The sequence below is a fragment of the Polistes fuscatus genome, unplaced genomic scaffold (assembly GCF_010416935.1).
Source record: "Polistes fuscatus isolate 324 unplaced genomic scaffold, CU_Pfus_HIC Scaffold5, whole genome shotgun sequence".
Classification (NCBI taxonomy): Eukaryota; Metazoa; Arthropoda; class Insecta; order Hymenoptera; family Vespidae; genus Polistes; species Polistes fuscatus.
In genome coordinates, this window is record NW_025113129.1 from 6,978,222 (window position 1) to 7,006,210 (window position 27,989).

General features: G+C 31.1%; 3 protein-coding genes and 1 long non-coding RNA gene across 10 annotated transcripts; 2 read left to right on the forward strand and 2 right to left on the reverse strand.

Moving 5' to 3' along the window:
• Positions 1 to 54: 54 nt before the first annotated feature.
• On the reverse strand, positions 55 to 1,577 carry LOC122522232. The gene is made up of 3 exons (XM_043643103.1): positions 1,412 to 1,577; positions 619 to 1,161; positions 55 to 482 (listed from the first exon to the last, which is right to left on the reverse strand). Exons 2-3 carry the CDS (start codon positions 1,101 to 1,103, stop codon positions 149 to 151), a joined length of 819 nt encoding a protein of 272 aa, XP_043499038.1. The 5' UTR covers positions 1,104 to 1,161; positions 1,412 to 1,577; the 3' UTR covers positions 55 to 148.
• Positions 1,578 to 1,597: 20 nt separating this feature from the next.
• On the forward strand, positions 1,598 to 6,997 carry LOC122522229 (PAN2-PAN3 deadenylation complex subunit PAN3). Of its 5 annotated transcripts, XM_043643096.1 has the most exons (10): positions 1,949 to 2,305; positions 3,607 to 3,876; positions 4,014 to 4,140; positions 4,240 to 4,271; positions 4,411 to 4,786; positions 4,885 to 5,001; positions 5,085 to 5,324; positions 5,402 to 5,684; positions 5,824 to 6,178; positions 6,418 to 6,997. In XM_043643096.1, exons 2-10 carry the CDS (start codon positions 3,799 to 3,801, stop codon positions 6,532 to 6,534), a joined length of 1,725 nt encoding a protein of 574 aa, XP_043499031.1. In that variant the 5' UTR covers positions 1,949 to 2,305; positions 3,607 to 3,798; the 3' UTR covers positions 6,535 to 6,997. The 5 variants fall into 5 exon arrangements, with proteins under 5 accessions (XP_043499030.1, XP_043499031.1, XP_043499027.1 ...); XM_043643095.1 differs by lacking the exon at positions 1,949 to 2,305 and adding an exon at positions 1,598 to 1,685 and having other exon boundaries at positions 4,014 to 4,271; XM_043643092.1 differs by having other exon boundaries at positions 4,014 to 4,271.
• LOC122522233 lies at positions 2,234 to 2,600 on the reverse strand. Its single transcript, XR_006305018.1, has 2 exons — positions 2,509 to 2,600; positions 2,234 to 2,357 (listed from the first exon to the last, which is right to left on the reverse strand). It is a non-coding gene; the product is annotated as an uncharacterized LOC122522233 (long non-coding RNA).
• A 1,454-nt stretch (positions 6,998 to 8,451) lies between the features above and the next one.
• LOC122522234 lies at positions 8,452 to 27,889 on the forward strand. 3 transcript variants are annotated; one of them, XM_043643104.1, is made up of 5 exons: positions 8,452 to 8,584; positions 24,725 to 24,871; positions 26,487 to 26,642; positions 26,888 to 27,049; positions 27,646 to 27,889. In XM_043643104.1, exons 2-5 carry the CDS (start codon positions 24,733 to 24,735, stop codon positions 27,678 to 27,680), a joined length of 492 nt encoding a protein of 163 aa, XP_043499039.1. In that variant the 5' UTR covers positions 8,452 to 8,584; positions 24,725 to 24,732; the 3' UTR covers positions 27,681 to 27,889. The 3 variants fall into 3 exon arrangements, with proteins under 3 accessions (XP_043499039.1, XP_043499041.1, XP_043499040.1); XM_043643106.1 differs by having other exon boundaries at positions 26,490 to 26,642; XM_043643105.1 differs by lacking the exon at positions 8,452 to 8,584 and adding an exon at positions 10,598 to 10,693.
• The last annotated feature ends 100 nt before the right edge of the window (positions 27,890 to 27,989 follow it).

Sequence of the window (27,989 nt, forward strand, 5' to 3'; positions counted from 1 at the left end):
TACTTTAGGTGTATACGCATATAAGATTTATGAAGATTTATATACTTTATTAGATTATATGATAAAAAGAATTTCTATTTATTTATCTGTATGCGTATATGTACATTACATTATTGTTGCATTTTGTACAGTAACTACATAGTGTCGTTTATCTTGTTAGTTCATCCGAAGAAGATACAGTAGTTATGTTTTCATCAGTTTGCGATAATTTTGCCAATCTAGCCAACCTTTTATCTTCCTTTACTTTCTTTTTAGCTTCCTTCAATTTCTTTTTTTCAAGCTTCTCTTTTTCTGCCATTGCTGCTTTAAATTTCTCATCGTGTATAGACACGAGTAAACCAAGCTCTTGTCTAACTTCTTCTATTAAACGATCTTTACGTTTCTTCGCTTCTAATATATCTGCTTCTTTCTTGGCAACTCTTGCATTTAAATCATTTATCCATTTATCTAATTTGGCCATTTTTTGAGATACATCAGCTTCTCTAGAAAAGTTTATAATACCCTTAATACATGAAAGATAAGATTCTGTTCTCGAAAAGAAAGAAAAATAAAAACAAGATATTAAAAAGGAAGCGATCAACTCTAAAAATTATACAAATTATACAAATTATATGATACCTAGCCCTTATTGCTTCTGCGTTTTTTATATTTTTCTCTTCTATCCTTGCCCATTCTTCTTGAATACTATACGGATAAGCAACTCTTTCGTATTCTTTCATATCATCGACTTCTTTCGGGGTTGGCCAGGCAAACCCTGCTGGTTCTTCAACTGCTTTCATACCATATCTACCTAGCATACGCTTCTTATATTTGACAGTATTGTGATACCACTCTTGGGCTTCATCATAAGGACGCTGTCCAAGTAATATATTTCTATGCGCTTTATTGAGTCTTGATTTGTTCCTTTTCTTTTCAAGTTCAATATTTTCTTCTTCTTGATAAGTATCGTAAACGGGTGTCTCCTCAGCAGTCTCATAAATGGATTTTTCACTACCAACAACAATATCTTTCTCTACTTTTGAAGCAAAATATCTACTGCTTAATACATTTTGCATACGTATATATAAAGATGTATTTAAATTAAATAACATTTTTAGACTCATCTTTTTTTCCGTTTTAATATACGTTTTGTTAATTCCTTTTTTTCCTTTTCATCAGACACTATAAAGTTATTATAATAATATAATAAGTTGATTTTATAGCCTAAAATATTTTAAATACAACATTATTTACGAAAACGATAGAGTATCAAACTATACACAACTATCCTTCATCGATAATAATGTTACAATGTTACTAGATAAAACAAACGTCTTGTAAATTATTTTTTCAAATGATTAATTAATGTACCAAAAACATTAAAAAGTTGTATAAACATTTATTCCGTTCTATTATCTAAATAATATTTTACTTTCATTTCCTCTTTTCTAATCCAATAATTTTCATCAAAGATAAAGATATTGCATCGTCGTCCAACAACCAATCATATCGTAGAATCATTTTTACGCAACCAATCGAATCAAGATTATCGTATATAGAGGAAAGCAATTGGATGCAACGATCGAATAAAATTCTACCTATATAAATACATTCAATATTATATCTAGAAAGTAGAAAAATTAAGATCAAGAAAAAGACAGATTTTGTCGTTGGATAAATATTTACAAATAAAATTACGATTAGAGGTAATTAACGAATGCGTGTGTGCGTGTATGTATTGCGCGCGCGCGCGCGTAAATCATATATTATTGTTAAACCAAATAATCCAATAGTTTTTTTGACATGAGAAAATTTCTTATTCAAAAAAGAAATTTTCTATTACTTTGATCATATAAAAGAGCAAGGTCACGTAAAACAGTTCGTACGCTCATAAACATATTCGGTATTGTTTCTTAACGATGACGTTAAAATGCTCTAATATAATTCGAAAAATTAATATATTATTATTAACTGCGCGGTTCTTAAGAAGATAAGTTGTGATTTTCTAACGACAACGACACGGCGACACGACCGTGGTGGTAACAGTAGCAGTAGCAGTAGTAGTGCAGTAGCAGTAGCAGAAGCCGAAGCCGAAGTCGAAGTCGAAGTCGAAGTCGAAGCCGAAGCCGAAGCCGAAGCAGTCAACGATAGCGGACAGCTGCGATCGAAGGACATGAATAGGTGTGACAAGGAAGGAGATAGAAATAAGAGTGTTTCGGAGAAGGCAAAAGGGAGAAGACCATAAATACGCAAAATTAGAACCTTTTCATCGTTACTTCTCTGTCCTTTGTGTCTGGATTGGACGCAGGAAACATGTTATTAAACGGTCAGACTGCAATCATCAAGTTTCTTCCAAAATATTATCTTTTCGACTATCTCTGTTGTATTCAAATGAAACGATAAAGAAAGAAAAGAAAAAGCTCAGTTAATAAGATATTTTCGCGCCGTACGTTAACCGACGCGATCTCTCTTTCTCTCTTTGTTTTGTGTATAGTGACAAGGAACAAGATTAATGTTAACTTGGCATACCCTTTCAGAGCGACCCTTTTTTTCTTTCTTTCTTCTTTTTCTATAGATAACGAGCTCTTATGCCGTTACGGTTATCTCTCAGGAGCTGCAAATGGATATTTTCTTTTTATTTTTCTTTTCTTCTTCTTTTTTCCCGCGCTAGAAACTGATGCGCTTAGGTCTTACGTTAGATTGAACGCGCTAATTCGAAGAGAAATTCAGTCAAGTCAAGGTTATATGCGTGCGTCTCTTTTCCAATGTGTATTGTCAAAATCAGCTGCCATTACTACTATAGCGTGTTGTACTTACGTACTTAGGACTCTACTCTCGTCGTCGTGGTCGTCGTCGTGGTCGTGTGAGCGTCTCTCATGTTTCTTTTACTTTACGATGATATATCTACTACGTACTTTCTGTCCCCCGTTATTATTTATTATTTTAGTTCATTTATTTACATTACTGTTTGATTTGTGGCAAGACATTTTACAGCGTTCATTATCAATCGAAAAATTATTATTTTTTACATTTCATTTGTAAATGATTCTTTTCTTTCCTTTTATTTCCCTTATTGTTCTGGATGTAAATGTAAATAATGCAAGGATTTTCCTTCTTTTTCTTTTTTTTTTACTTAACATACGATAGTATTTAAGAGTGTTGACGATTTTTTCTTGTTGTTTTATTACTATTATTATATAATGCAAATCTTATTTAGTTAACATATTAAATATATATGTATAATATCTTTGTATATTTTATTTTAAAATAATTAAATTTGTTTCTTGTATAAAAAGTAATATCTTCAAAGCTTATGCGATGCTAACTATCATAAGCATTTAATAAAACATCTGTAGAATACTATGCAAAGGGAATTGAAAGCTAGAATATATTGGTTACAAAAGAAATTTAATTTTATAGCAATATTCGCTAATGTTTCTTTATAATGTGTCTATTTATTTTTCATTTATGCATAATGCATTCCCTTTTGCAGGATTTTCTTATTTAATACTTCTATGATTATGAAAGAAAAACTATACACCTATGCGTAAACATAGACATATTCCTCTGTGCTCGTGCATGATTCTCTATTCTTTGTTCTTTATATATGTATGAGATCTGTTACAGATTGAGGAAGAGAAATCAAAGTGTACAAGCATAGAATAAAACAAAGGAAATATTGAGATTGATTATTCCTGCCTTGCCTTTGCTTAAGGAATAAATAAGCAAGCAATTGTATTAAAAAAGAATTATAGTTCTAAGAGGGAGCAAAAGCAAAGATTAAACGTAATAGTGGTAAATGCGGTGGTTGAAGGAGATATGGACCCATCAATGTTCGTTGCTTACACCCCTCAAACAAATGGAGTTCCATTGGAGTCCAAACTTGCTACCTACATGGTATTAATATAATTTTCATTCCGCTATAATATATATGTGAGAAATAAAATAATACCATCAATCATCAAAATAATATCATTATTATATATATGTTGTATCGTATTAAATTATACTTAATAATATTTGTATTCTGATAGAATCGTCAAAGTCCTGGGACAACATTAAATGCTAATGCAGTAACAAAACATCTATCCAATCTTTCCCTTGACTCGCAGAAGAAAGTAACTGCCAGCCCAGAATTTGTACCAGGGAGAGGTTTAACTGGTAGCAATAGCAGTTCCCCTAATCTTTTTAATAATTCTTATCATTCCCAAGAAAATGTAGGTGGCACAACTTATTTTTATCTTGGCAATGCTGCCACAGATGCCGTTGGAGGGGAAGAGGGAACGGATGGCGTAAGTTATTTTCCAAAACATGTCTTATCATTGTTTACAGTTAGGAGATTTACATCAGTATTTTTGAGAGTGTAGATTTTGAGAAAAAATACATCTACATGTTATTTTATAAAATGACTATTGCTTTTTATTGATTCAGATTGCTACTATGGGAACAGGTCAAGCAGGCTATGTATATCCGGGTACGCCGGCTCATTTGCAACCTGTCAAACCATCCAAGACTTCTTCGTCAAGTAGCTCCTCTGCCCCTTCCACACCCCCACCGCAAGCAGCTCCTAGCTATTTTATCAGTGAAAGTTTACGAATGGACATTCTTCAAAAGAATGCATTAGTATTAGCTCAACCCGATATGGTGAGATTTCCTGACTTACCAAATGAGGTAGACAATTATCACGAGTTATGTCCATTGGAACCTACCCATAAGCCAACTTCTACGGTACTTGGATATCAAACTTCGACGTATAAAGCAACCAGCATAAAAAGTGGTACACGTTATTGTTTACGTCGTGTTCATGGTGAGCATCACCACAATTGTATTAAATACATTCCTATTGTTATATCTATTTCTTTATTATAGAAATTATATTATATACAATTCTTGAAATGTCCTTAGATTTCAGACTCGCAAATACAAAATGTATGGTTTTGGTCGATATGTGGAAAAGACTAGCGCACACTAATTTAGTTCAATTAAGAGAGGTCTTTACTACCAAGGCCTTTGGCGATCATTGTGCGTAATTGACAATTATCAGTAACATATTTATATATATATATATAATCATATATATTTTGTCTAATTTAGTATCATTACAGCCATGGTATTTGTATATGATTATCATCCTGGATCAGAGACATTATTAAACAAGCATTTTTCATCGACTGAATTAAATGGTTATACCGATCCATTTTCTTCGGATCCCAATGCTCCACGACCGTATAGTCATACAAAAAATACTATTCTTAGGCAACAACACAGTAGCATGCTTCCTGAAAGTGTTATTTGGAGTTATATCATTCAACTCACTGCTGCCCTACGTGTAATTCATGCAGCTGGTTCGTATTTGTTATTTTACTATCTAACAATACGCTTGTATCTTTACAATTATAGTTAAATAAAACGCGTTTGGCAGGCTTGGCATACAGGTGTTTGGATCCCACCAAAGTATTATTAACGTCGCGTACACGGCTTCGTTTGAGTTGCGTCGCTATACCGGATGTTGTTACATTTGATGGAACTGCAACAAATCCACTTACACTCATACCTCATTATCAACAAGAGGATTTAATAGCACTAGGAAAGTTGGTATTGGCTTTAGCATGTCGCAGTCTTCTTGCCGTCCATCGCGACAATATGCAGGCCTCTCTCGAGCTCGTCGCACGATCCTACTCCACCGATCTTCGAAATCTCATATTGTTCGTATTATATATGTCTTTTGTCCCGAGTATGCCTAGTATTTCATATTGCTCTTATACTGCTTTGCATTTTCTACACATAAGAAAACAACGAAAAACGAAGTCCTACATCTTTTAAAAAAAAAACATGTTCCTTTAGGTATCTACTTTCAAATCAAGCTCGAAGAAGTGTAACAGATCTCATGCCAATGATTGGAGCACGCTTTTATACTCAATTAGATGCTGCTCAACTTAGGTCTGATGTACTCGAGAACGAACTTGCTAAGGAATTAGAAAATGGAAGATTATTTAAGTTACTCGTTAAATTAGCTACCATCAATGAAAGACCAGAGTTGAATATGGAACCTACTTGGGCAGAAACTGGTGATAGATATATGCTCAAATTATTTAGGGATTATGTTTTCCATCAAGTAGCCGCCGATGGAAGACCTTGGTTAGACATGGCACATGTCGTTTCTTGCTTAAATAAGCTTGACTCTGGGTCTCATGATAAGGTATAATTCACTAATTTTCTATATAGATATAAGATAGCATATATTTATACGTATACTTTCATTACTATATATATATATACACATATATATATACCCCCATACTATATATATGTTATGGTCAATGTAGAGAATCCGGGAATTTGGGAATTGTATAGAATGCCCGAATTTTTTACATTAACTGTAACATATATAAATCTATAATTATAATAACCCTATAGGTTTGTTTAATCTCATTATAGATATGCTTGATGTCACGAGATGAACAAAGTGTATTAGTTGTAAGTTATGCAGAGTTACGACAATGTTTGGAAACTTCGTTTGGGGAATTGGTACAATCAACAAAAGATGCTGTCTAGGCCAATGATCTTTTCTTATTGGCTAGATACATACTCCGAACCATAAATGTGATATCACCATTTAGCGGTACTATCATTTTAAACTTTATAAATATATTTAAGAAAGTGTGCGAATACGACAGAATTCATGTGACGATATAAGAGAATGATCCAGTTTGTAAACATGATTTCAAAAGTCGCGAATCTGTAGATGGATATTTCTTCTCAATTATATTACATCTAACATACATAGGCAAGGGAATCATGTGATAAAATGTAAATTGGTAAAGGTTTGAATTTGCTGTGGAATCCATTATGGTACTATACAAAACAAAAGTGTACACACAACTTAATAATGCAAAAAGTCTTAAGAAATCTTAAGAAAACACCTAAACACTGTTGGTGTGATAGGTTAGAGATCTTAGTCTTTAGGATACAGCTGGTAAGCATTAATTTTGAAATAAATGTTTATTTTTGAAAGCAATCTTAATCTATGTTGTAGTTATTTCAGAATACAAATTAGTTTGTTAATAAGCATCGAAACTAGTTTCTTATCGATCCCAAACGTCTTTCAATTGATGAACGTTTCCTTCGAAATCATCTTTGGCAGTCCGATGATATTTCAAAATCATCCGAATATATTCGAAAATGTAGTAGTTTTGTTTTGTAAAAAGACTTCTATCCTTAGCCTCGTTTCTTCCCTCTTAGATCACTTTACGCGCGATCACTCAAACTTGATCTCATTTCCTTCGTACAATTGTACATGTACGTATGTTTGTGTGTGTGTGTGTGTGTATGTAAGGGGCATGAATATTGATGTCATGGTTGATCATGAAATTCGAAGGAATGGTCAAGAAGTAGATACGTTAACTGCGTTGACTCTCGGATCATTGCTCTTCACTTAAATTGTCTTAATACTTCTCGTGATTTGTTCCCCCGCGCTTTGCCACTTTTATGACAATCATCCTATCGTAGATTGAATATACTTGAAAGAGTATATTATATATATATATATATTTTAATATGAAAATATTAAATTCTATTTATTCCTACGGATGGAGCCTGCTAACCCAAAGACATACGAACGATGTCGTTTATAACAACGTCCTCGTCTTATATACGTAGGATATTTTTCTTCAAAATTAATAATAAGATGATACATACAAATCTCGAAATCTAATATTTTCATCTCAATTTTTACTATTTTTAGAGCTTTCTAATATCGGTTGTTAATGAATTAATATTAATTCAATATCCAATAATATTTCTCCATTTCAAATATTAATTATTATCTTTTATACTATTACAATTACTATTATTAATTAATTACGACAATATTTTGATGTACAAAGTTATTTATTAAGTTTCTAAATTTAACTAAATTTAATCTCTCTTATAAACCTTATAAAAAATAGAAGGAAGACCTATACTATAAATCTCAAACTAATGATAAGCAATAGATAAAGAAGAGTAATAAAAAGAGATTTTTTTGTCTCTCTCCACATCTATCTCTATCTCTCTCTCGTGGCGTAAATACGTATCGTTAAATGAACCAAGCCGAACGAGATGAATTCGGTGGTGGTTCAGTAGACGCTTGGAAAGGTCTAGGTTGTGGGTCGTTGTTGATGGTAGTATGGTGGCGTTGCCTGCTAGCGCAGTCGCATTAGGTCTTTGGTAGTCGTCGGCGGAGAGTTCGTTTGTGTCGTCGGTCCAGGTACGAAGAGCAGAGACAGAAGACAAAGACGTGCGCGCGAAACGTGAACCAATGACAATTAAAAATCAAGAGGAAGAAAAGAAACAAACGATAAATTAATCAGATAAATATATTTAAATAAACAAAACAAACCAAAGAAGACAAATAAATACATACATATATATAATATTATATATATATATATATATATATATATATGTATATATATATACCATAAAAAAAAATAAAAAAAAAATCCACAGCGTCTACAGATAGAAAAAAGGAAAGTGAGAGAGAGAGAGAGAGAGAAAGAGAGAGACAGAGAAGTCAAACTTGTATCACCGGTTCGTCTTTCGAGGAAGATCGACGCAACTCGAGGTAAGTTATCAAAGAAAAATTATTTTTATTTATTTAAATAATATATATATATATATACAAAAAAAAAAGTCGACTGTTAAAATGTTCTTTATATTTTTTTATTTGATTTAAAAATATAGAGTAAGAAAGAAAGAAAGGGAGAAATTGTAGCAATTATAGTCTTAGGTAAGAAGATAGGTGTAGGCGATGATGGTGGATGAAGGAGGTGAAAGAGGAGTTACTTGGATCGTCGTGGTCTTTTCCTGAATGTAAAATCGGCTCGGGTTAGCTTGCTCTCACGCATCGCTCGCGTTGTCCATTGATTTTCCGCCGGCAAGACCCGCCCCATAAGAGAAGCATATTATGCTCTCTCTTTTATATATATACAGTATACCCTTTTCGTAGAAAGTATCTCTTACCTCTTCGTACTATCATCTTCTTTAGACGACTTTATTACGAAAAATACAGTTTCTTATTGGCAAATGGGAGAGAATGATAGCTAAGAATTCGAAGGTCGTTATTTTTCGATGGTGATACCGTCTAATACATTTCGTTTCTATTCAGACTTTTCTTCGTCGTTCAGATTTCTATTATTATTCTATTGTTATCTATTTATTTTATCGGTTCATTGGTTCATTAATAATATTTTATATTTATTTTTAATATTGATTTTATATGTTTTCTTATATATGTACGTATGTGTATATTGTATAAGTTTTATCAATTTGAGTGAGTTTTTAATTTTTAAAAGCTTTTATTAATGAAATATTAATAAATTGTATTGTATCAATGTATTGTTAATTTTACTGGATCTCTTTCGATATATATATATTTCTCTCTCTTTGTTTTCCTTTTCTTTATTATTATCAAGTCGATATATTTGGTATCATATCAAAGTTTTTTAATATAAAGAATGAGTTTTTACTTCTTAAAAGCTTTTGTTAATAAAATATTGTAAATGATATATAAATTTGTCAACTTTCATTTAAAAAATAAATTAAATTTGTTAAAAGATTTTTAATATATACACATACATATAATTAGGAATATATACGTGATGTCGTGATTTTTATTTTAAATCGATCTTCCTTTTTGATCTCGATTTTCGAGGGAAGCATTCATATCTTTTCAAATATTATAATCTTTGCTAAACATATTTTTTCTTAATAAAAATTATAATAGTCGTAAATACGAAAGTACATGATTCATATAGTGAGTGTCACTAAAAATCGTATGTGTTGACATAACTTTAAAAACGGAGGGAATATCCTGTCTTTTTCATATTTTACAGTTGTTCATCCTTTGTTTTTACTATTATCTATATTTTGTTTAGTATCAGAAACAATTTAATATTTATTAAAATAAGAATAATAAAAAGTAAATTTGTATAAACATTAAATAACTCGTAACACAAGTTAATTATAAAATCATTTTAATTCGATGTCTTGTTGCAGTTAAATTTTAAATTTGAAGTTGACGAGCGCAGTCATTAAGATCGAAGATTTATTTATTTTTCTGGATCTCGAAATATATCGAAATATAAATAAGATATAATGTACGCGGGACATAAGTAATGTTTAAGCAAAAGTATATTTATTTAAACATTAGATATATATTAATGGAATATTAAACAGTTTCGATTTGATATTTTATTAAATGAAAATTTTCAACTCGAGGTCATTACTGCGTAGAAACGTTAAAAAAATCTATTTTAAGTTAGTTGAAACAATCCAAGATATTAATAAAGTACATCATAATGTGCGATATACCTTAATTAATTATTAATTGATCGAAGAAAATGTATATTATCGTTTAAAAACACGGAGTATAAGTTCGACACATCATCCCTCTTTGAAATCCCCCGTTAGACTGGCATGTAGCCCCCTATGAAAGTCGGTAAAAGTTTCTTTTATTTATTCTTGTTTATATGACTTTCCGAATATTATTTTTGTTATATATACATATGCAACCTTCGGTGAGTTATATAAACAATATTCAATAAAAGAACTCTCATAGAGGACACCATGCTAGTCTAACGGTGGATTTCGAAGAGGACGGTGCATCAAACTTATACTCCGTGTTTTTAAACTACAATTAACATTTCTTTCGATTATTTAACAATCATTTAAGGTATGTTTAATAATCTAATGTACTTTATTAATATTTAGGATTGTTTAAACTAATACACATTTTTTTTAACGTTCCTGCGCAGTGATAACCTCGAGTTGAAAATTTTTATCTAATAAAAATTAAATTAAAATTATTAAATTTTCGAAGTATATTAATAGATATGTGTCATTTTTAATTAAATATACTTTATATTATTCTTACTTTAATGAATATTAAACTATTCTGAAACTAAACAATATTTAAATAACAATAAAAACAAAGGATGACCTATTGTGACCTGTTTTACCAACGTGTACAATTTTAACGTACGGGTGTTTTTTGTACATTATTTTCGTATTTGTTTAATTTACTTGTTATAAATAAAATTTACGAGTTAAACTTATTAAATTTGTAATTAAGATATACTAATGTATTTATTTCTAACTTTTGTTCATCCTAAATACATTATATCAATAATTTTCAAGCAAAAATCTAGTAAACGTAATGGTGTACGATTTTAAGGGGAAAATCACTATATGTGAGAATATCTAATAATAAAGGAAACGGAAAGATTGATAAAACTCAACTTCGTTTATTTACTTTGCTATTTTCATATCTTTCTGTTTTTTCTCTCTTTCTTTCCCTTTGCTCGAAAAAAGTCTACGAAAAAACGCATTTTTAACGCGTACGACTATTATCTATAGTTTCGAAACGTCTTCTATTCCATGTTTCTATTCGAAGGCTGCGAACTGCAAAACGAAAACGTGATTCGTGCTACGAGTTTCTAGTTTTGGAATTTTCTCTCTTTCTTTCTTTTTCATTATACTCTCCTTTTTTTTTTTTAATCTAGTTTTTGAACCTAGTTACGTGAAAATTTTACATACATAAGTTTAAAAGACTTTTTACTCTTTTTGTTATTTTTAAAAGTTTATCGTATATCTATATTCATGCGAAAGAAATCGTTTTGAAACGAATATGATAACGTAAATTGTAGAGAAAAAAATGTCATCTATCTTTTTGAATGTAAAGTGATAGTATTATAGTTCGGGTATTTTCATGTTGTGCTTAAGATGGACACGATTTATTTAGGAATGTGTCATTTTTAAGAGATTATATGGGTTAGATATTTATGAGGAAGAGATTACAAATATATTTTCGTATGAAATAATTTCATCTAGATGTTGTTTTAAACAATTTTGGATTAGATAAATGATTGAAATTAACGTTTGTTCGAAAACAAATATGTATGCTATCATTTATTATTGATTATAATTAACATTTTTAACGAACACATAATAGAAATGCGATTTGTTTCGTTTCTTTCTTTAAAAAATTCTTGTCAATTTCGAGAATATCGGAAACTCTCAAAAGAAGACACAGGTTGCGATTGTCTCTATTTTTTGTCACTCTTTTGCTCATACTCGAACTTAACACTCGCGAGAGAATATAGTGCTTGGGACGCGACAATCCGGTCGACAAATTGCGGACGGTATTTATCGTCGTCGAGGGCGGCTCGAGTTACACGAGGGCAAATTGTTGGTAAATTGCTGGCAATACTTGTCATCGCTGTGAGAGGATCGAGTTAAGTTCGTGCAAATTGTTAGAGAGAGAGACAGAAATAAATATATATAAGATATATATACATAGATATATATATATAGAGAGAGAGAGAGAGAGAAAGAGAGTTAGTTCCTGGAGTTTCCTACCATTAACATGGATAATCTCGAAAATGCAACAATATCCGGCTCTTTGTGGCTCTCGATCGTACCTAATTGAGCTATTCACTAGAAGTTTCTCTCTCTCTCTTTCTGTCTCTCTGAAACGATTCAAATTTGTCTTCGACTGATCTCGATCGTTTAAATCGAACGATTGAATTCTTATTTTCAAATGTTATTTTAATTGAACGAGAAGGAACATATAAAAAAAGTAGCTTAACGATAAGGTAACGACAATGAAAACACCTTTTTTCGATAAATCTTCATTTCGTTATCTCCTTTTATCATTAATAACATGATAATACATGAAAATGTTATTGATCGCGATCAAATAATCATCCTCATCGTCATTAAGGCTTATTGTTAAATATAATTAATGAAATAGTTTTCGACTCGATGACGTCATTTCATCTCTTCACTCGATTACCTATACATGCATACATACGTACACGAATGATTTTCTCTCTTATCAGAGTTATCCTATTTGGACTGCAGTGGATACTCGTTTAAAGAACAAAGATAACCAAAATCTCTTTTGCGTTGCTTTGAATGATCCTTTGCTTTGATACATCCGTATCTCTTTAAACGTTAAACACATATCCACATGCACATATGCATATGTACACATACATATGTATACATACCATCAATAGCAACGGCAATAGCATCAGCTAACGCGTTTACTCGGCCAGAAATTCGCGGGAAGCTTCGATCTAGCAGGTGAACGTAATTTTACGACGTAATTTAATCAACCTCGTTAAACGAGACACCTCGAATCGAAGCAAGTTTCAATTTCCTCTACTCTCTTCTCTCTCTCTCTCTCTCTCTCTTTCGTGTTTCTAACGAATACTTCCATTTCAATGTGAAACTCATTATAATCGAATTTTCGGGAAGAAGGGACTTATTGTTGTCATCGATCAAAGTTTTATAATGCAAGCAAAATAATGATGATTATGATTATTATTAATTTTCTTTAATAATTATTCGTTTAATCCGAATTTAATCGAGAGAGATCGAGTTCACGAAACTGCATCTCGATACGTAAAGAGACTCCTCACTATCTCTTGCATCCTATCTATTTCTTTTTCTTCTTCGGTTCTTTTCGAGTCTACAAAACGTGCATCTGAAAATCAGGTCAGTGCACATCGTCACAAAGAATCTGCCGCTTTTGTGACGTCGCAAGTATAGCGCCGAGGTAATTTCGTAACACTGCATATAATTGCTTTTTCTCGAGTCGAGTCAAGTCAAGTCGATTCTGCTTCCTCGACTATGCGATCAACAAAAAAATTTAGTTTCTTTCTTTATTTCTTGATTTTTTTAAATATATCATCGTTTTATTGAAATAAGAATTATTCGTGTGATCGTGTATCTATAATATTATTCTGATCTATTTTGAAAAGGAAGAAATGATAATATTTCAATTCTAAATTTTTTAGCAAAAATTCAACAAGAATATTCAACGGAATAAATGTTTTGCGATGAGATCGCATAATCAAACGAAAATGGAACAAATAAGTTTCATCCGTTCTCCTTTAAGCTTCAATAATTGCTACGATATCGATCGACGAATCAGGAGAAAGATAATGCTTGTAATTTCTCATTTGGGTCCCGTGTCCAGCGTTCGGTGTTTGTCTTCCGTGTGAAAGCACACCCACCATCGATATTTATGTCCCCCTAATGTGAATTTCATCGAGAATAATCGTGTTTTCCGTGGTTCCAAACAAAACAGTACGATAAGCTAGATGTGAATTTTAGTTTAACGATGACGAATCACACTCGATTTGTGCTATGCAACTGCTACACGAAATTTTTACTTTGTTTTTTCCCTCCCCTATAATTTATCATTATGTATTATAATAATAAATACATCTTGATACTTACAATTCATTTCAATAGGTATTTTAATATCAAACGATATTTAATTGTGAGTATCAATCACAAATAGATCAAATGAAAAATGTTATTATTCGTGTTATTAATTTTTCGAATAAAATTAAACACAAATTGTGATGAAAAAACATGATTCCTGCGTAATCTCGAATTTCTTTTTTACTTCGTCGCAATGCGATTACGGTAGACATTAAGCAAGAAAAGAGAATAAATGCACTGGTCGTCTCATTTATCAATTATCTTTAACCTCTTAACGGTCACATGTATATTTTTCTTTTTTTACTGAGGCAAAAAAAAGAAAGAAAAAGAAAAAGAAAAAAGTCACTTAACAGAAATGCCCAGAAATCTCATTAATGTGATTCGCTACAAGAAAATATTTCTTTTATCAATACGATGACGGGTAGATAATTCTAATCACAAAATATTATATTTATTCCTTCGATACAAAAAAAAAACAGAAAAGAGGAGGAAAAAAGCATTGCAGCCGAGGATGATGCGTCTTTCATCACTCCGTTTCTTTTTTCTTCATCAAGTTCTCGTAACAAGTGGGCTTTTTATGAGGTTGGGATTTGTCAATTGAATATTCAATTCCTAACAGTCGTCTTTTACAAAAAACAGAAAATACTGTAGGATATATTCTATTTCCGATTCATGGGGGAGTGGAACTTATGATAAACCACAAATCCAATACCAATAAATAAAAAAAACATTTGGAAATTAATATACAGTTATTTTTCGATAAAATATTTTCAAAAATGTAGGAACAGTCAAAGAGTATGTCAATAATATCGACTTCGTACACCTACCTTTCTTTTTTTTATCTTTTTCTTTTCGTCTCCCTTTTTTTGGTTTCAAAGAGTACCTTTGACCTAGAGAAAGAGTCTATTTGAAAAATTCCGAAAATTAATCGTCAAAGAATTTCTCTTTTGGATAGTCAGTGATCTGCCGGTGCATAAGGCTCGTTCGGACACAGAACTCTGAGCTGCTGGTATTTCTTTGACCTCGTATCCCGTGCTGTTTTCGATCGTAGAACTACATTCTCCTTTTGCCCTTTCGTTGGCACCATTTTCTATCTCTCTCTTTCTCTCTTCCTTTAAAATCGTCATTCTGCATATGTATTACATATATATATACACTTATCTACATGTATAGGTATTAAAACACGAAAGCGTGCAATATGGGCTTCGCTTTTGGCTACGAATAAACGTCCTAACGTGTTCTCAATTTTTATTTTCTCCCTATCTCTCTTTCTCTTCCTATTTTTCAACGTCTACTCAATTTTCGCCAAAAAGTAATAGATACTTTGTTAACGATATACATATATGTACTGTGAAATTAATTTTGGCTCGGTTCAGAGGTACATTTTGGAGAATACGTATTAAACATGTGTCAAATATGTATGAATTTATTATCAAATAACGGTGTAAATATTTGATTAAATTTGATTTTTTATTAAAAATTGTCAAATATATTCATTAATGACGATGCCAGTAGTAAATATATATATATATTTCAATACTTCTTTTAGTATTCAAGTTTCTCGTTAACAATGTGTTAATCGACAGTTGATGAATATTCAGCATTCGTGTCATTAGAGCACATAGCAAGAGCCTAATTTCGATATCTTCCTCGTTAGTGAGTCCTTATTCGTGAATTCAAAAAGTAATGTGAATGAATGAATGAGTATGAGGGAGAAAAAGGAAGGAAAGAGAACTCGTTAAAGCTATAACATTTCGATGAGAAGGAAAGCAATTTGCAGCAATCAAGGCTTCTATTTATTCTTCATGTAATATTTAGATCGAGAAATAAAGTAGTACATGATTAAGAATAATAAGCGTGACGAAGATAAGGAAAGAAACTCCAATTAAAAATAAAATATGTAAGTGATGATTTCGTTGAAAAATATTATTTCTGGCCACTCATTGATCACTTTAAATACATTTGCATATACAGAAACCGTTGTTTAAAGCTTTTTTCGATGATAATATATACATATATATATAAAAAGAATATATGCAATTTGGTTGGGTTTACCGAGTTTCTTTTTTATCTTTATTTTTCTTTTTGGGCACAGTCATGAATAATTGATATGTGAATGAATAACAAAGTGTACTTTCGTTTCCATGATTTAGAAGACCGCAATTGTTGCCAGTTTGTAGTGGTTGTTACTTCAGAAATTTATTGAAAAAGATATCTTTGAAAAGATTACACAAGATATTTTCACTTAATATCGTTTTCTTATAAATTTCGATTATATTTTAAACTCATTTATTCTTAACTTAATTAACAAGTTTTAATTCTGAGTTATTGTAATTTGAATGATCTTATTTGTCTTATTGTTTAGAACATTATATTCTTTCATTCTAGAGTATCAGAATAAATAATATAAAGTTAAAATCTAATGTGTGTGTTTTCTCTCAACAATAAATGAAAAAAAAAAGATGTAAATAAAAAAACAACGAGAGTAGGAAGGAAAGATAAATGGATAGATGGGGAGATAAATAGAAAAAGAAGGAAAATAAGGAAAGATAGTAAAGTAGAACATAATACAAAGACTCGACAGAGTGACTTGGTTGGTTGTGGCGAGGGAACAGAGCAGAAGTAGTCGACATATCCAAGTAGGGGACGTTGCTCTTATTTTGGATATATACATATACCATTTGGTCTGTTCACTCTCTCTCTCTCTCTCTTTTTCCTTTCTCTTTCTCTGAAAACTGTATTCGAAGCGGAGGCTTCGACGTCCGCCGATAAGTTTATCCTCGCAATGAATAAGGGAGGGACGATAAGAGAGCAACATGTGTGTGTATATGTGTTAGAGCATTATTTTGTGAAATCCAGTAATTCGTAAAATGACCAACTAAACTCTAAAGATTAAACCCTATACTGATCTGTTAAAATATGAGAGAAGCCAGAATTACACACTTCAATTAGGTAATATATGAATTCACGGAAGGAAGCAAGTAGTTAAAGTATGAGATTAAAATTCGGTATCAAGTATAAGAAAAATATTCTTCGATTTCGTTTCAATACTTCTACCTATACTGCACTGTTATAAATTCAGAGACAGAAAATATTTGTTTCTACGTTTTAAAGCTTTCCAAGCGAAGGTTATCTAATTTCGAGATAGAGAAATTAAATTACATTTCCTTTAAAAACTATGAAAACGAAAATAAAATAAACGCGGAACAATGAGTAGTAATTCTATTATTATCTCTTCTATTTTTTGAAAACAGATTTTCTATTAGTCGTGCCGTTTCTATCGACTTAACCACTCGTCTCTTTTGAATTCATATATAACATCGTTATTTCTTAAAACTACTAGTTTTAGTCTATAATAAAATTCTTTGTATATACTTTTCTCATTCTACGCTAAAAAATAAAAACCAAATTTTATAAAACTATAAGTCATTTAAAGCTTTATTCGAAAGTTATAACATAAATTATAAAACTATTTAAATGTGTTGTATATAGAGTATATTTTTTTTATCGATTATCCTAATTGAAAATAAAAATAATATACAAAATATGAATAAATGTATATATATAAATTAGAAAGACAATATTATATATAATAGGAAGGAATTGTTGATTTGAGGATTTATTCGGCGATATATTATATAGTCGTATTTTGTCGAAAGTAGGGTGCGAGGAATATATTTATTTTCTATATATTATATGTAAACACATATATATCAAAGACAGCAGTACGATAACATTTGCGCAAGCAAACAAATCAATCGGTCCGGCTTTGAAGCGGAATTGAATATAGGCTGAACGTCGTACTTCATCGGATAGTATGTTGCGTGTCAACTCTCGATAAATCAAATATTGAATTTGAAAAGTCAATTTTTACGAATAGACGAATATTCGATTGTCAATGGTATACTACTTTTTATTTATTTAAAACAATATAAAATATGCTTCATTTCGAGAGTACAAGAAAGATTTTCTTTTAAAATAAATCAATCAATCATATTTGTTTATACGCGAGTCGTATTCATTTTCAAAAATTTCAGTCGAGTGATAATCAATATTAGTATGCATCAAATATGATTGTAATTAGAATAAATAAATTTAAATTAACTTAATTATTTAAATAAATTATATCTGTATTTGAAATACGAATATTTTTATTAGAGTAATTCGTATTAAAATCATATGGAAAAATATAAAGTATGCATGTATTATATATATATATTTTACAAATTCAGCTTATTTTATCGAATTCATTGTTACTAGATTACCTTGTATACGTAAAAATGTATTTTTTAAATCGACACTTACTGTTATTTTAATGAATTGTATTTCTCTTTTTTCCTGTCCAAACAAAAAAATACTTCTTCGTTTATGTAAATCGAATCCTTTCTTAACACATATGTTAATGTTATCTTTTCTTTTTGTTATTCTTTGAACCTTCGTAAACTAAACCATACAAACATAGATATGTATACATACACACAAAATACACAAAATTATGACTGTCTAGAAGAGAATCTTATAAAAATATACTTCCTAGGACTACTCTGCTGCACTATTCTGTAGGGAACTTTTCTAATTTAACAGGATTTTTCTTTGTAGCACGATCAATGACATATATTCCTTTCCATGTAAAATGGATTTTTATGTCGATTTAAATCTATGATGGTTCCTACCTTTCTTTCGATAAAATTTCTATTTAAATGAATAACTTCTTTCTTCGAATTTTAAATATTTTTCTTTCCGAATGTAGAATTTGAAAGGAAAGAGATGTATCGTTCTAGAAATTCCAATACTTTAACTATTCGCCTCTCCCTCTCTCTTTCTATACTTCCACAATATTAACAATACAATATTTATGTTATTTAGAAATAATAAGAATTGTTATATATATTTTTATAGGAATCAAAGTTAGGAATGTCTTACTATAGGCCGTTTACACTTCGTGCGTAATACAATGAGAATAAAATCAAATACATAAGATAATTATATGCATTAAATGAGCCGTTTATTTTGAAAGTGGCCTAACTCCATATAACCTTAAATTGAGATATTTAAAGGTTTGCGTTTCAATGCAATTAAAAATATACGTAAAGAATAACAATGAGGTATGTTGCTTAAGTGTATCTAAAGGTGTTAAATTTACAGTTCCTATTAAAATAATGGCAATTATTAAGTGAATAATATGCGTTTTCTTATCAAGAATGGGGTTAGGCCACTTTCAAAATTAACAACCAGATTCGTTATAAAATTTGAAGGAACCGAAGTCCATTCAACATAATTTAAGATGCTTCAAATTGCGAAAAAACAATACTTATTTTATTTTACATATCTTTATAACACTTTAAAAACATAAATTATGCGATTCAAAATATTTTTTACAAACATAAATTACAAAACAATTTTCTACTCATCTACATTTTATGTATGTGAAAGGGATTTAAAGAAATCATGATGTTCCGGTGGTATATATCGTAATAAGTCAATTATGTCCTTGAATTTTGCGGTTGTAATTTGTCTTATATTTTTATACAGTGGTGTCAATACAATATTTTCGAACTTTCTTGGTCTACCCCGATGTGGTATTAAATTCAGGACTTTAAAATTTTCGTTCTCGTTCATTGATGTCTTATAGAAAATCTTATTCATTTTTGACAAAACGCATCCAACATATTTTTAACCAGTTTATTGGTTCTCCGTTAGAATTCTTTATTCTTTTAAAAATTGCGTCTTCTAATAATTTTGTGGATACAAAATCTTCTTGTCTCATTTCATGTACAATAAAGTTATTACCTTTCCGACACTTTTTGATAATATTGTAATACTCTCGGGGGACAAACAGTAAATTATTTTTTTTTAATGCCATTTCTACCACACCAAAATCTCTACTCATAATGGAGTTAGACCACTTTCAAAATAAACGGTTCAGTGATTCAACTAACTCTGAAAACTTATGTGTCCAGATTTACCGTATTTACTCGGAATATAAAAAAATCTTAAATGCTTTATTGATAGATAATTTGAAGCTGTACATGTTACCGTGGGTAACCGGAAAAAAATGAAAAATGGAGTTAGGCCACTTTCAAAATAAACGGCTCATTAATATTTTCTCACATTATCGATCAACAAAAAATGGAAATGAATAAATAAATAAATAAATAAAGATTTACATATATGGATGAAAGGAAAAAAAATTTTCTCTTTGAGCTTTATTTTCTAAAGATTTTTCTCTCCAGCCTCTTTTAGTTAGATAAAAAACATCTGTCAAGGTTGAAGGTGAGTTAACGAAGAAGATAAATAAAAAAAAAAGAAAAAAAGAAGGAAAAAATATGGAGAGAAAGAGAGGATCGAAACACGAGCATGGCATACAAATGATCGTATCAGATTGTGAAATTAACATTTTCCTTCCCATCGAAAGATCAACATCTTTCAGAAGAAACCATGTGGCTTCAGCATAGTAACACTCCTATAATTTATTTTCCACATATGTATTTCTTTCTCTAACAATAAGAAATATTCTGAAATTCGAAATATAGCTCATCAATATCAACGTTATATTTCTCTAAATTTATTTTAGATAAGTAAATAATAATAAATAATTGATCTCGTTAACTTATTTTTTATTTCAAATATTGTTATTTATTTTCTTTTTTTTTTTCTACTAAATACAAAAATACTACTTTTGTTTGACTGACAACTGATTGTCTCTTTATTTTCCTTTCTCTCTCTCTCTCTCTCTCTCTCTTTCTCGTTTTAAATGAAATTTCGGAAAACGAAGCTATTGTTAAAAGTTACAATGTAATGGAACCTCGCTGATACACATACCACGGCCTTTTATCTCTCTCTCTCTTTCTCTCTGTTTCTCTCTCTCTCTCTCTCTCTCTTTGCTGACAAACTGGAAAAAGCTCGCTAATCGGTCCGAGTTAATCGGTCCAACTGTTACGGAAATGCGAGAACGATTACGACGAATTCTCTGCTACGAATCGAAAACAACGAGGTCGAATGAACATTCTTTCTCTCACACATACACACGTCAAATATCTATCATAAAAAGCATATAATTATTTCATTCATTGGATTGAGTTTTCCTTCTCTCTCTCACTTTCTCTCACTCTTTTTCTCTCTCTTTCTCTCCCTTTTCCTGTTTTCCGAAAAGAAGAAATTAATTGTTGATTTTAATTGTTTCATTTTCACGCTATTTCCCTCCTCTCTTTATTTGTTTGTATTTTTTATTTTTAATTTTTCTTGGTCTCTTTCTTCTCAATGAACGTAAATGAATCTTAACGAGACGGGAATCGTTACCGAAAAGCAACGATGAAAATTTTAATAATCATGCCGCGCGTTAACGAACTGCAGCTGCACTTCTACGAATCTTTTAGGAACCTAGCGAAGGAGTTTTGGAATGATTGCATTCTTAAGAAGAGGCAGAGAATGCAAGAAAGAGAGAGAGAGAAAGAGAGGAAAAGAATGGACCACGAATATTAACTCGAAACAAACGACGATAAGGAGACGAAAGTAGCGAGAGTAAAGTACTTTGAAGACTTTTAAGTCATGGAAAAAGGTACTGCCTTGGAAATGGACGAACTATTTCTTTTTTTTTCTTTTCGAGTGAAATGCGCAAGCGAATGAGTCTCTTGCGATATTAGATCTCAACTTACTTTTGTTTCTGGTATTTTCGTGAATGTAGAAAAAGGTTAAAAAAGAATGAACAAAAAACTAAAGAAGAGGATAGACAGACAGACAGACAGACAAAGAGAACGCGTGAGGGATCGTTTTCTCGAACGAAAAAAAAAGAATAATGAAACGAAGAATGAAACGGGGTCAAAAGCTTGAAAAAAGTTAAAAAATAATTTGATATGATTTTTTCTTTTTTAACGTCAATTCTCTTGGGGCTCGCTCGCTACTGGTGGTCCCTGATCTCAAACCTTGTCAGTAACTAAATGAGAACATTGGGAATGAATGGAGTTACTGTAATAAAAACAAATGGAAAAAAAAGACTAGGGACTTCTTTTTTCATTTCTTTTCGTCGTTTGTTGTACGAGCAAAGCACGTAGCGTTCTCATTTTCTAACAAGTCCGGTTGGCTAAAAATGTGGGTTAAAGTGCAAAAGGCTAGGGACTAATTTATTCTTATGAAACGTTAGCAGAGAACGTGATAGTACCCCTTTTCTTTTTATGTCCATTTATATTGGTCTACTTCTATATATGTATATATGTATGTATACACATATATACAACGCGCGCGTGCGCACGCATAGAGAGAGAGCAATTAGAGATACATACATGCATATACGATATGTTCGGATAAAAAAGGGATAAGGCGCGAATAAAGCGATTTTCACCTTTCCTTGTTTTTTTTTTCCGAGAATAAAGTATGTTTTTTGCAACGAGATCAATTCCAGCTGCTAAAATAATTATTGGGCTTCGTAATACATGAATAAAAGTTTGTATTAATAATGAAACTTCGCTACGGATGATTTATAAAGCATTAATATCTTTTGTGCCAAAGTACATTACATACACACGTATAAACATACGTTTATATTAATATGCTTGCGAATATTAAATGAAATGACGAATTAATATCAATTTTTGTTTTCAATTATCGGAGGCAAAATGTAATAACAAAAGTTCCATTCTATTGAAATGATTATCGAGAAGAAAAACTAACGGAGAAATGATTTGCCTTTTTTTAAATTTATTTCTTTTACATAAATGAGAATACAAAATGAGCCTTTTAAATAATTCAAGGAATAGCCTAAAAAGTATAAAAGAAGATAGTAATTGATTTTTAAAGCTCACTTGAGAATTTTTGGTCCATCCTGTTTCTGAATAAAGAAGACTCGTCTTCACCTTCAAACGAGACTCGTATTAATATGTACGATCTTCGCAATCGGTTGTAATCTTTTCAAATAAAAATCTTCTTGACAGCGCGACACGCGTTGACTAAATAAATTTAACAATAAGAGGCAGAAGAACGTTTCCTCTCATAGTGAAACGACATATGTATCACTTTCGGCATAATTTTCTCGCCCTCGCACTTCCCTATTAATTAGTTACATACATTTTATGCAACCATCTCATGTGTATATGTACCTGTATATATATATATATATATATATATATATATGCACATAAGTCAGAATTTTGGTTCTTTAATCCATTCAAGTTCTTTGAAATAATTTTAATGTAGATATATATATATATATGTTACCGGAATAGTGGAAAATCAGGCAATATTAGCAATACCCCGGCATTGTCCTCAATGTAAAGCGTTTTTTGACAATGTAGGAAACAGAGTAATTTTTACGGACTTTTCCTAAGCATTGAACATAATATTTAGCCATTCTATAGAATATCAAATGCTATTTAGGCAATATTGAAAAAAATACATTATCGGGCAACAGGCACACACACACAAAAGCGAGCATGGAACGGGTTGTTGAGACTGTGCGTGCCGTTATACTATGCGCACTTGTAGACATTGGAACTTACTTTATGCCGGTGTGTTATTATATATGGCCCACTGTTACTTATCGTAGTAGAAGATAAGTGGATTTAGAAGAAAATATGTTATATCTGCTTTTTTACTTTACCGGTTTCTCATTTGTCATTCTCAAGAATTTCTAGGAAATGTGAGAGATATGAATACATTTCCGACTTTGTCGAAAAACGCTTTGCATTGAGGACAATGTCGGGATATTGTTAACATTGCTTGATTTCCTACTATTCCGGTAACATATACATACAATGTATAGTATATAAATTTAATAAAAAGTACTGATCAGTTGAATAATTAATTTTCTGGATCTATTAAATGCTATTGAAATGATATTAATACGAATAAATATGTTGGTGAAATTAAACGAAACAATCAATTATAAATTTTTTATATTTTTTATTTTATTAATATTCATATCTCTAATAATAAGAAACTTATCTCTTATTTTTAGTGAAACTTTTCTTGCAAAGATATTTTCAGGTACGTTTGCATTTTACATACGCGTATATAAATCTATGTAAGAACATTTAAAAAAGTTATAAAGCATAAATAATATGGTGCTTATACTAATGAAAAGTTTAGAATATCTTAGGAAGAATTAGAAATAAGATTACAGAATTTTATTTTATTTATATCGTTTATTATCAAATTTTCGAATAAAACAATTCGTCTATTAATATGATATATCTGTTGTAAAACGAAAAATAGAATAATAAAAAATAATGTAAAAAATAGCGTAAAACTCGATATCTCTTGATTTCTTTTTTTTTGAATTCTGTCGACGAAGAGAAAGAAATAGAGAGAAAGAGAGAGAGAGAAAAAAAGGGTGCAAATTCGTGGAGCGTAGGTAATAATTATAAGCTCTGCTAATTAAAGGGCAAGATTTAAGAAGAGCTTTGAGTCTTTTCTACACATTTATGTTCTATTCTTTTTTTCTTTTGTTTCATGAACGAACGAACAAATGAATCAGTCGACAGAATGAAGCTGTGGTGGAGTTTAGCGTTGGTCCTTGTCGCCGCATCGATGTTTCTCAGCACCGTCGGAGCAGCATCTGTGCTTTGGGAGGAAGATGACAAGGAGATACTTGTACGAACCGTACGCGGCACCAAGGAACGAGGTATGAAACATTAACTTTAATTAACTTAATTAACTTTCTCGATGAGAGAGAGAGAGAGAGAGAAAAGAGAAATGTTGTTCCCTTGAGATTTCTCTTGAAATATTCAATTTAGTCTTTTCATTTTCTCTATTATGCCTTCGACAAATATTCTCAAAGAATATACATAGCTCCTTTTGAATTAATCATTAATCCGAAGAATTTAATCCTTATTGTAAGCAGTAATATACTACTAATTGCATTTTTCTTCATTTCTATACAGTATTTATAAACATTTTGACAAGTTATAATATTTTTAAGCAATAGAGTTGATGATAACATTATTATTCAATTTCTATGACAATTAATCAGAGACATTTTTCTTCTTTTCCGAATAATTCAAATACGAAATACGGTTCACATTTGAAATATGATAGAATACGTTGAGTGCGTGTGCTCACGCGAAACAATAGATATTACATACGTAACTAAATAAAAGATAAAGACAAATAATAGAGAAAGTGAGAGGAAAAACCAAGGTAAAGAATAAATGTAAGCTCTATATATATATATATATACGTGTGCACTCTCTTTATACATACTACTACCTATACCTACGTAAGCATATACGTTGGACTCTTGAGAAAGAGACTGCTTGAAAGCCCTCTTTGTACATCATCGTTCTTTCTCCCAATCCTCTTTCTCTCTCGCCATCATCTCCCTGCATTTTCCTTTTTCTCAAGGAACGAGAAAGAAAAATGTAGCTGCTGGAATATCATTCAAGTGAAGGAAAAAGAAAAAAAAATCCTGATATCTTAAATATTCTTCTTCTTCTTCTTCTCCTCCTCTTTCTCTGTCTTTTTTGTTTCTATCTTACTAGAAGAACTTTTTCCATGACCGCAAAAGCTCTCTCTGTGCTTAATCGATCGAGGTACCCTGTTGTGCCGCATCGAGCCTTCGGGTATATAAACATATCAATGCCCCCTCCCTCCCTCTCTCTCTCTCTCTCTACTTCATGTTTTTTTACACTAGAAAGCTCGATCCATCGGAAATCGAAGTCTTTTGAGATAGTAGAAAATAAGAGGGTTTACGTTCATGTTGATGACGGAAAAATGATAAGGCCATTCAAATAATCCCTTATAAGTGATGATGTTCTACATGATCTAGTCGTACGTGATTTTTATACGAGTTAACATTATTTTTAATAATAGATAATTTTACAATTTTTGTAAAAAAAAAAAAAAAGAAAATATATCACTAAAAATAAATCTGAATAATAATATTCGAACGGCTAAATAAAGTTAAAAAAAATATACAAAAATGCAAATTCGATGAGAAAGTTAAAGTTTTCCTGTCGTTGTGATTAAGAAGTGGTCACCAAAATGGATGACTAATTGAAAACGAATTTGCACCAATCAATCGAACGTGCAGGACCGATATTAGAGTGTAATTATCGGTAACACAACAGAACGACGAAGGCACGTTCGTTCGAAATTAAGGTCTCCTTGATCACCACCTCTGTCGCCGCCTCGGTTAGCGTCGTTGCTATACTACTACGCTCTTCCAAGTTTCTCTATCCACTTGATACTCTACCGCGCTTGCCAATTATCTCTATTGACGTTTTGCATCTCTGATGCAGCAGCAGCATCCGGCAGCGCCGCTTCGTGCAGATACGTCAAGGGTCAATGGTCGGAGTGTGATTCAAAAACCAACACTCGTTCCCGAACTCTTAGTCTTAAAAAAGGAGACAAATCTTGCGAACAAACTAAGACTATTCAGAAGAAATGCAAAAAAGGTAATAAAAGCGCATGATCTTTATTTAGACGTGTATCTATTGCATTAGGCAATAAGTTATTTTGACAAATTTTTCTTAGATAAGATATTAGATGTAACATTTTTTTTTCTTTTCGATATATATGTTTATATATATATATATATATTGTTTATTTATCATTAATGAAAATTCATTTCATCGTTATTAAAGAATAACAATAACAAGAGTTTGTGGTACTATGATTATATGCGTGGCGGGGAAAGCAGCCTGTCGGTACGAAAAGGGCACATGGAGCGGATGCGTGAATCAACTATCGACGAGAGTGGACAATTTAAAGACAAACAGTGATCCCACTTGTGAGAAGACACGTTTGATTACGAAGAGGTGTAAGTCGGAGACCACCAATACCAAGAAATCTGCCAAAGGAGGTATACAAATTTTTTTTTGTAATAAAAGCGGCAAACACAATAATCAATACTAATGACTCAATTATTAAAAATATTTTATGCCCCTTTAATAAATATTCAATAAATTCATTAGATTACATTTTTGTATGTCCAAAATTAAAACAAGACAAAAACACTAAAAGAAAGAGAGAAAAAGAGAAAAGGGGAGAGAGGGAGAAAGACAGAGCAAAGTCAGACTCTATCAGGACAAGCAAAACAAAGATTCGGCGTTCATTCGACTTGATGAAGAAGCGGAAAGTAGCAACACCCACATCGATAACGAAGGGGACCCTTCTCTCTCTCTCTCTCATTCTCTCTTTTTTCTCTTCATCGAGTGTACTCGATGTCGGCATTGAAAGAGTTAAAGATAGCTTCTTGTAATGTCTCTATGGGGTCATGGACAGAACGAACAACGAATCTGATGCGCAAAAGGCTCTGCTATTAAACATTAACCTTCTCTTTTTCTTTATTACTAAAATAAAAACAAAAATAAATTATGTATATTTTATTTAAAAGATGAATTACATATATTCATCAATATATCACCATGCATCTAACATTTGTTAATCTTTTTCCAGGCGAACGATCGAACAAGAAGTCGAGCAAGCAGTAAAATCATTTTCTCGTCTAAATGTACTACCGTGTCCCTTTATAAAATACCCGACGATCAGTAAAAATCCAACAGCGGGCAACGAATAAAAAATGCATTCTTGAGTTTCCTTCAACGTACATATGGATATGTTTGATTAACGAATTGTCGTTGTATTGATAAATCGCGAGTATACTTACTATGATCGAGACATTTTCGTCGATCGATAGAAATAATAATAATAATAAGAATAATAATAATAATAATAATAATAATAATAATAATAATAAAAAATAATAATAATAATATAATAATTATATAATAATAATAAGA

Excerpts from the sequence above, each read along its gene's own strand:
- LOC122522232 (XM_043643103.1), bottom strand. The coding sequence starts at position 1,103 with ATGAGTCTAAAAATGTTATTTAATTTAAATACATCTTTATATATACGT. Across the intron at positions 483-618 it reads GCAGAAGCAATAAGGGCTAG|AGAAGCTGATGTATCTCAAA; the intron begins GTATCATATAAT and ends AAACTTTTCTAG.
- LOC122522229 (XM_043643095.1), top strand. The coding sequence starts at position 3,799 with ATGGACCCATCAATGTTCGTTGCTTACACCCCTCAAACAAATGGAGTT. Across the intron at positions 5,002-5,084 it reads CAAGGCCTTTGGCGATCATT|CCATGGTATTTGTATATGAT; the intron begins GTGCGTAATTGA and ends GTATCATTACAG. Across the intron at positions 5,325-5,401 it reads ACGTGTAATTCATGCAGCTG|GCTTGGCATACAGGTGTTTG; the intron begins GTTCGTATTTGT and ends CGCGTTTGGCAG.
- LOC122522234 (XM_043643104.1), top strand. The coding sequence starts at position 24,733 with ATGAAGCTGTGGTGGAGTTTAGCGTTGGTCCTTGTCGCCGCATCGATG. Across the intron at positions 26,643-26,887 it reads TCAGAAGAAATGCAAAAAAG|CCTGTCGGTACGAAAAGGGC; the intron begins GTAATAAAAGCG and ends CGGGGAAAGCAG. Across the intron at positions 27,050-27,645 it reads CAAGAAATCTGCCAAAGGAG|GCGAACGATCGAACAAGAAG; the intron begins GTATACAAATTT and ends ATCTTTTTCCAG.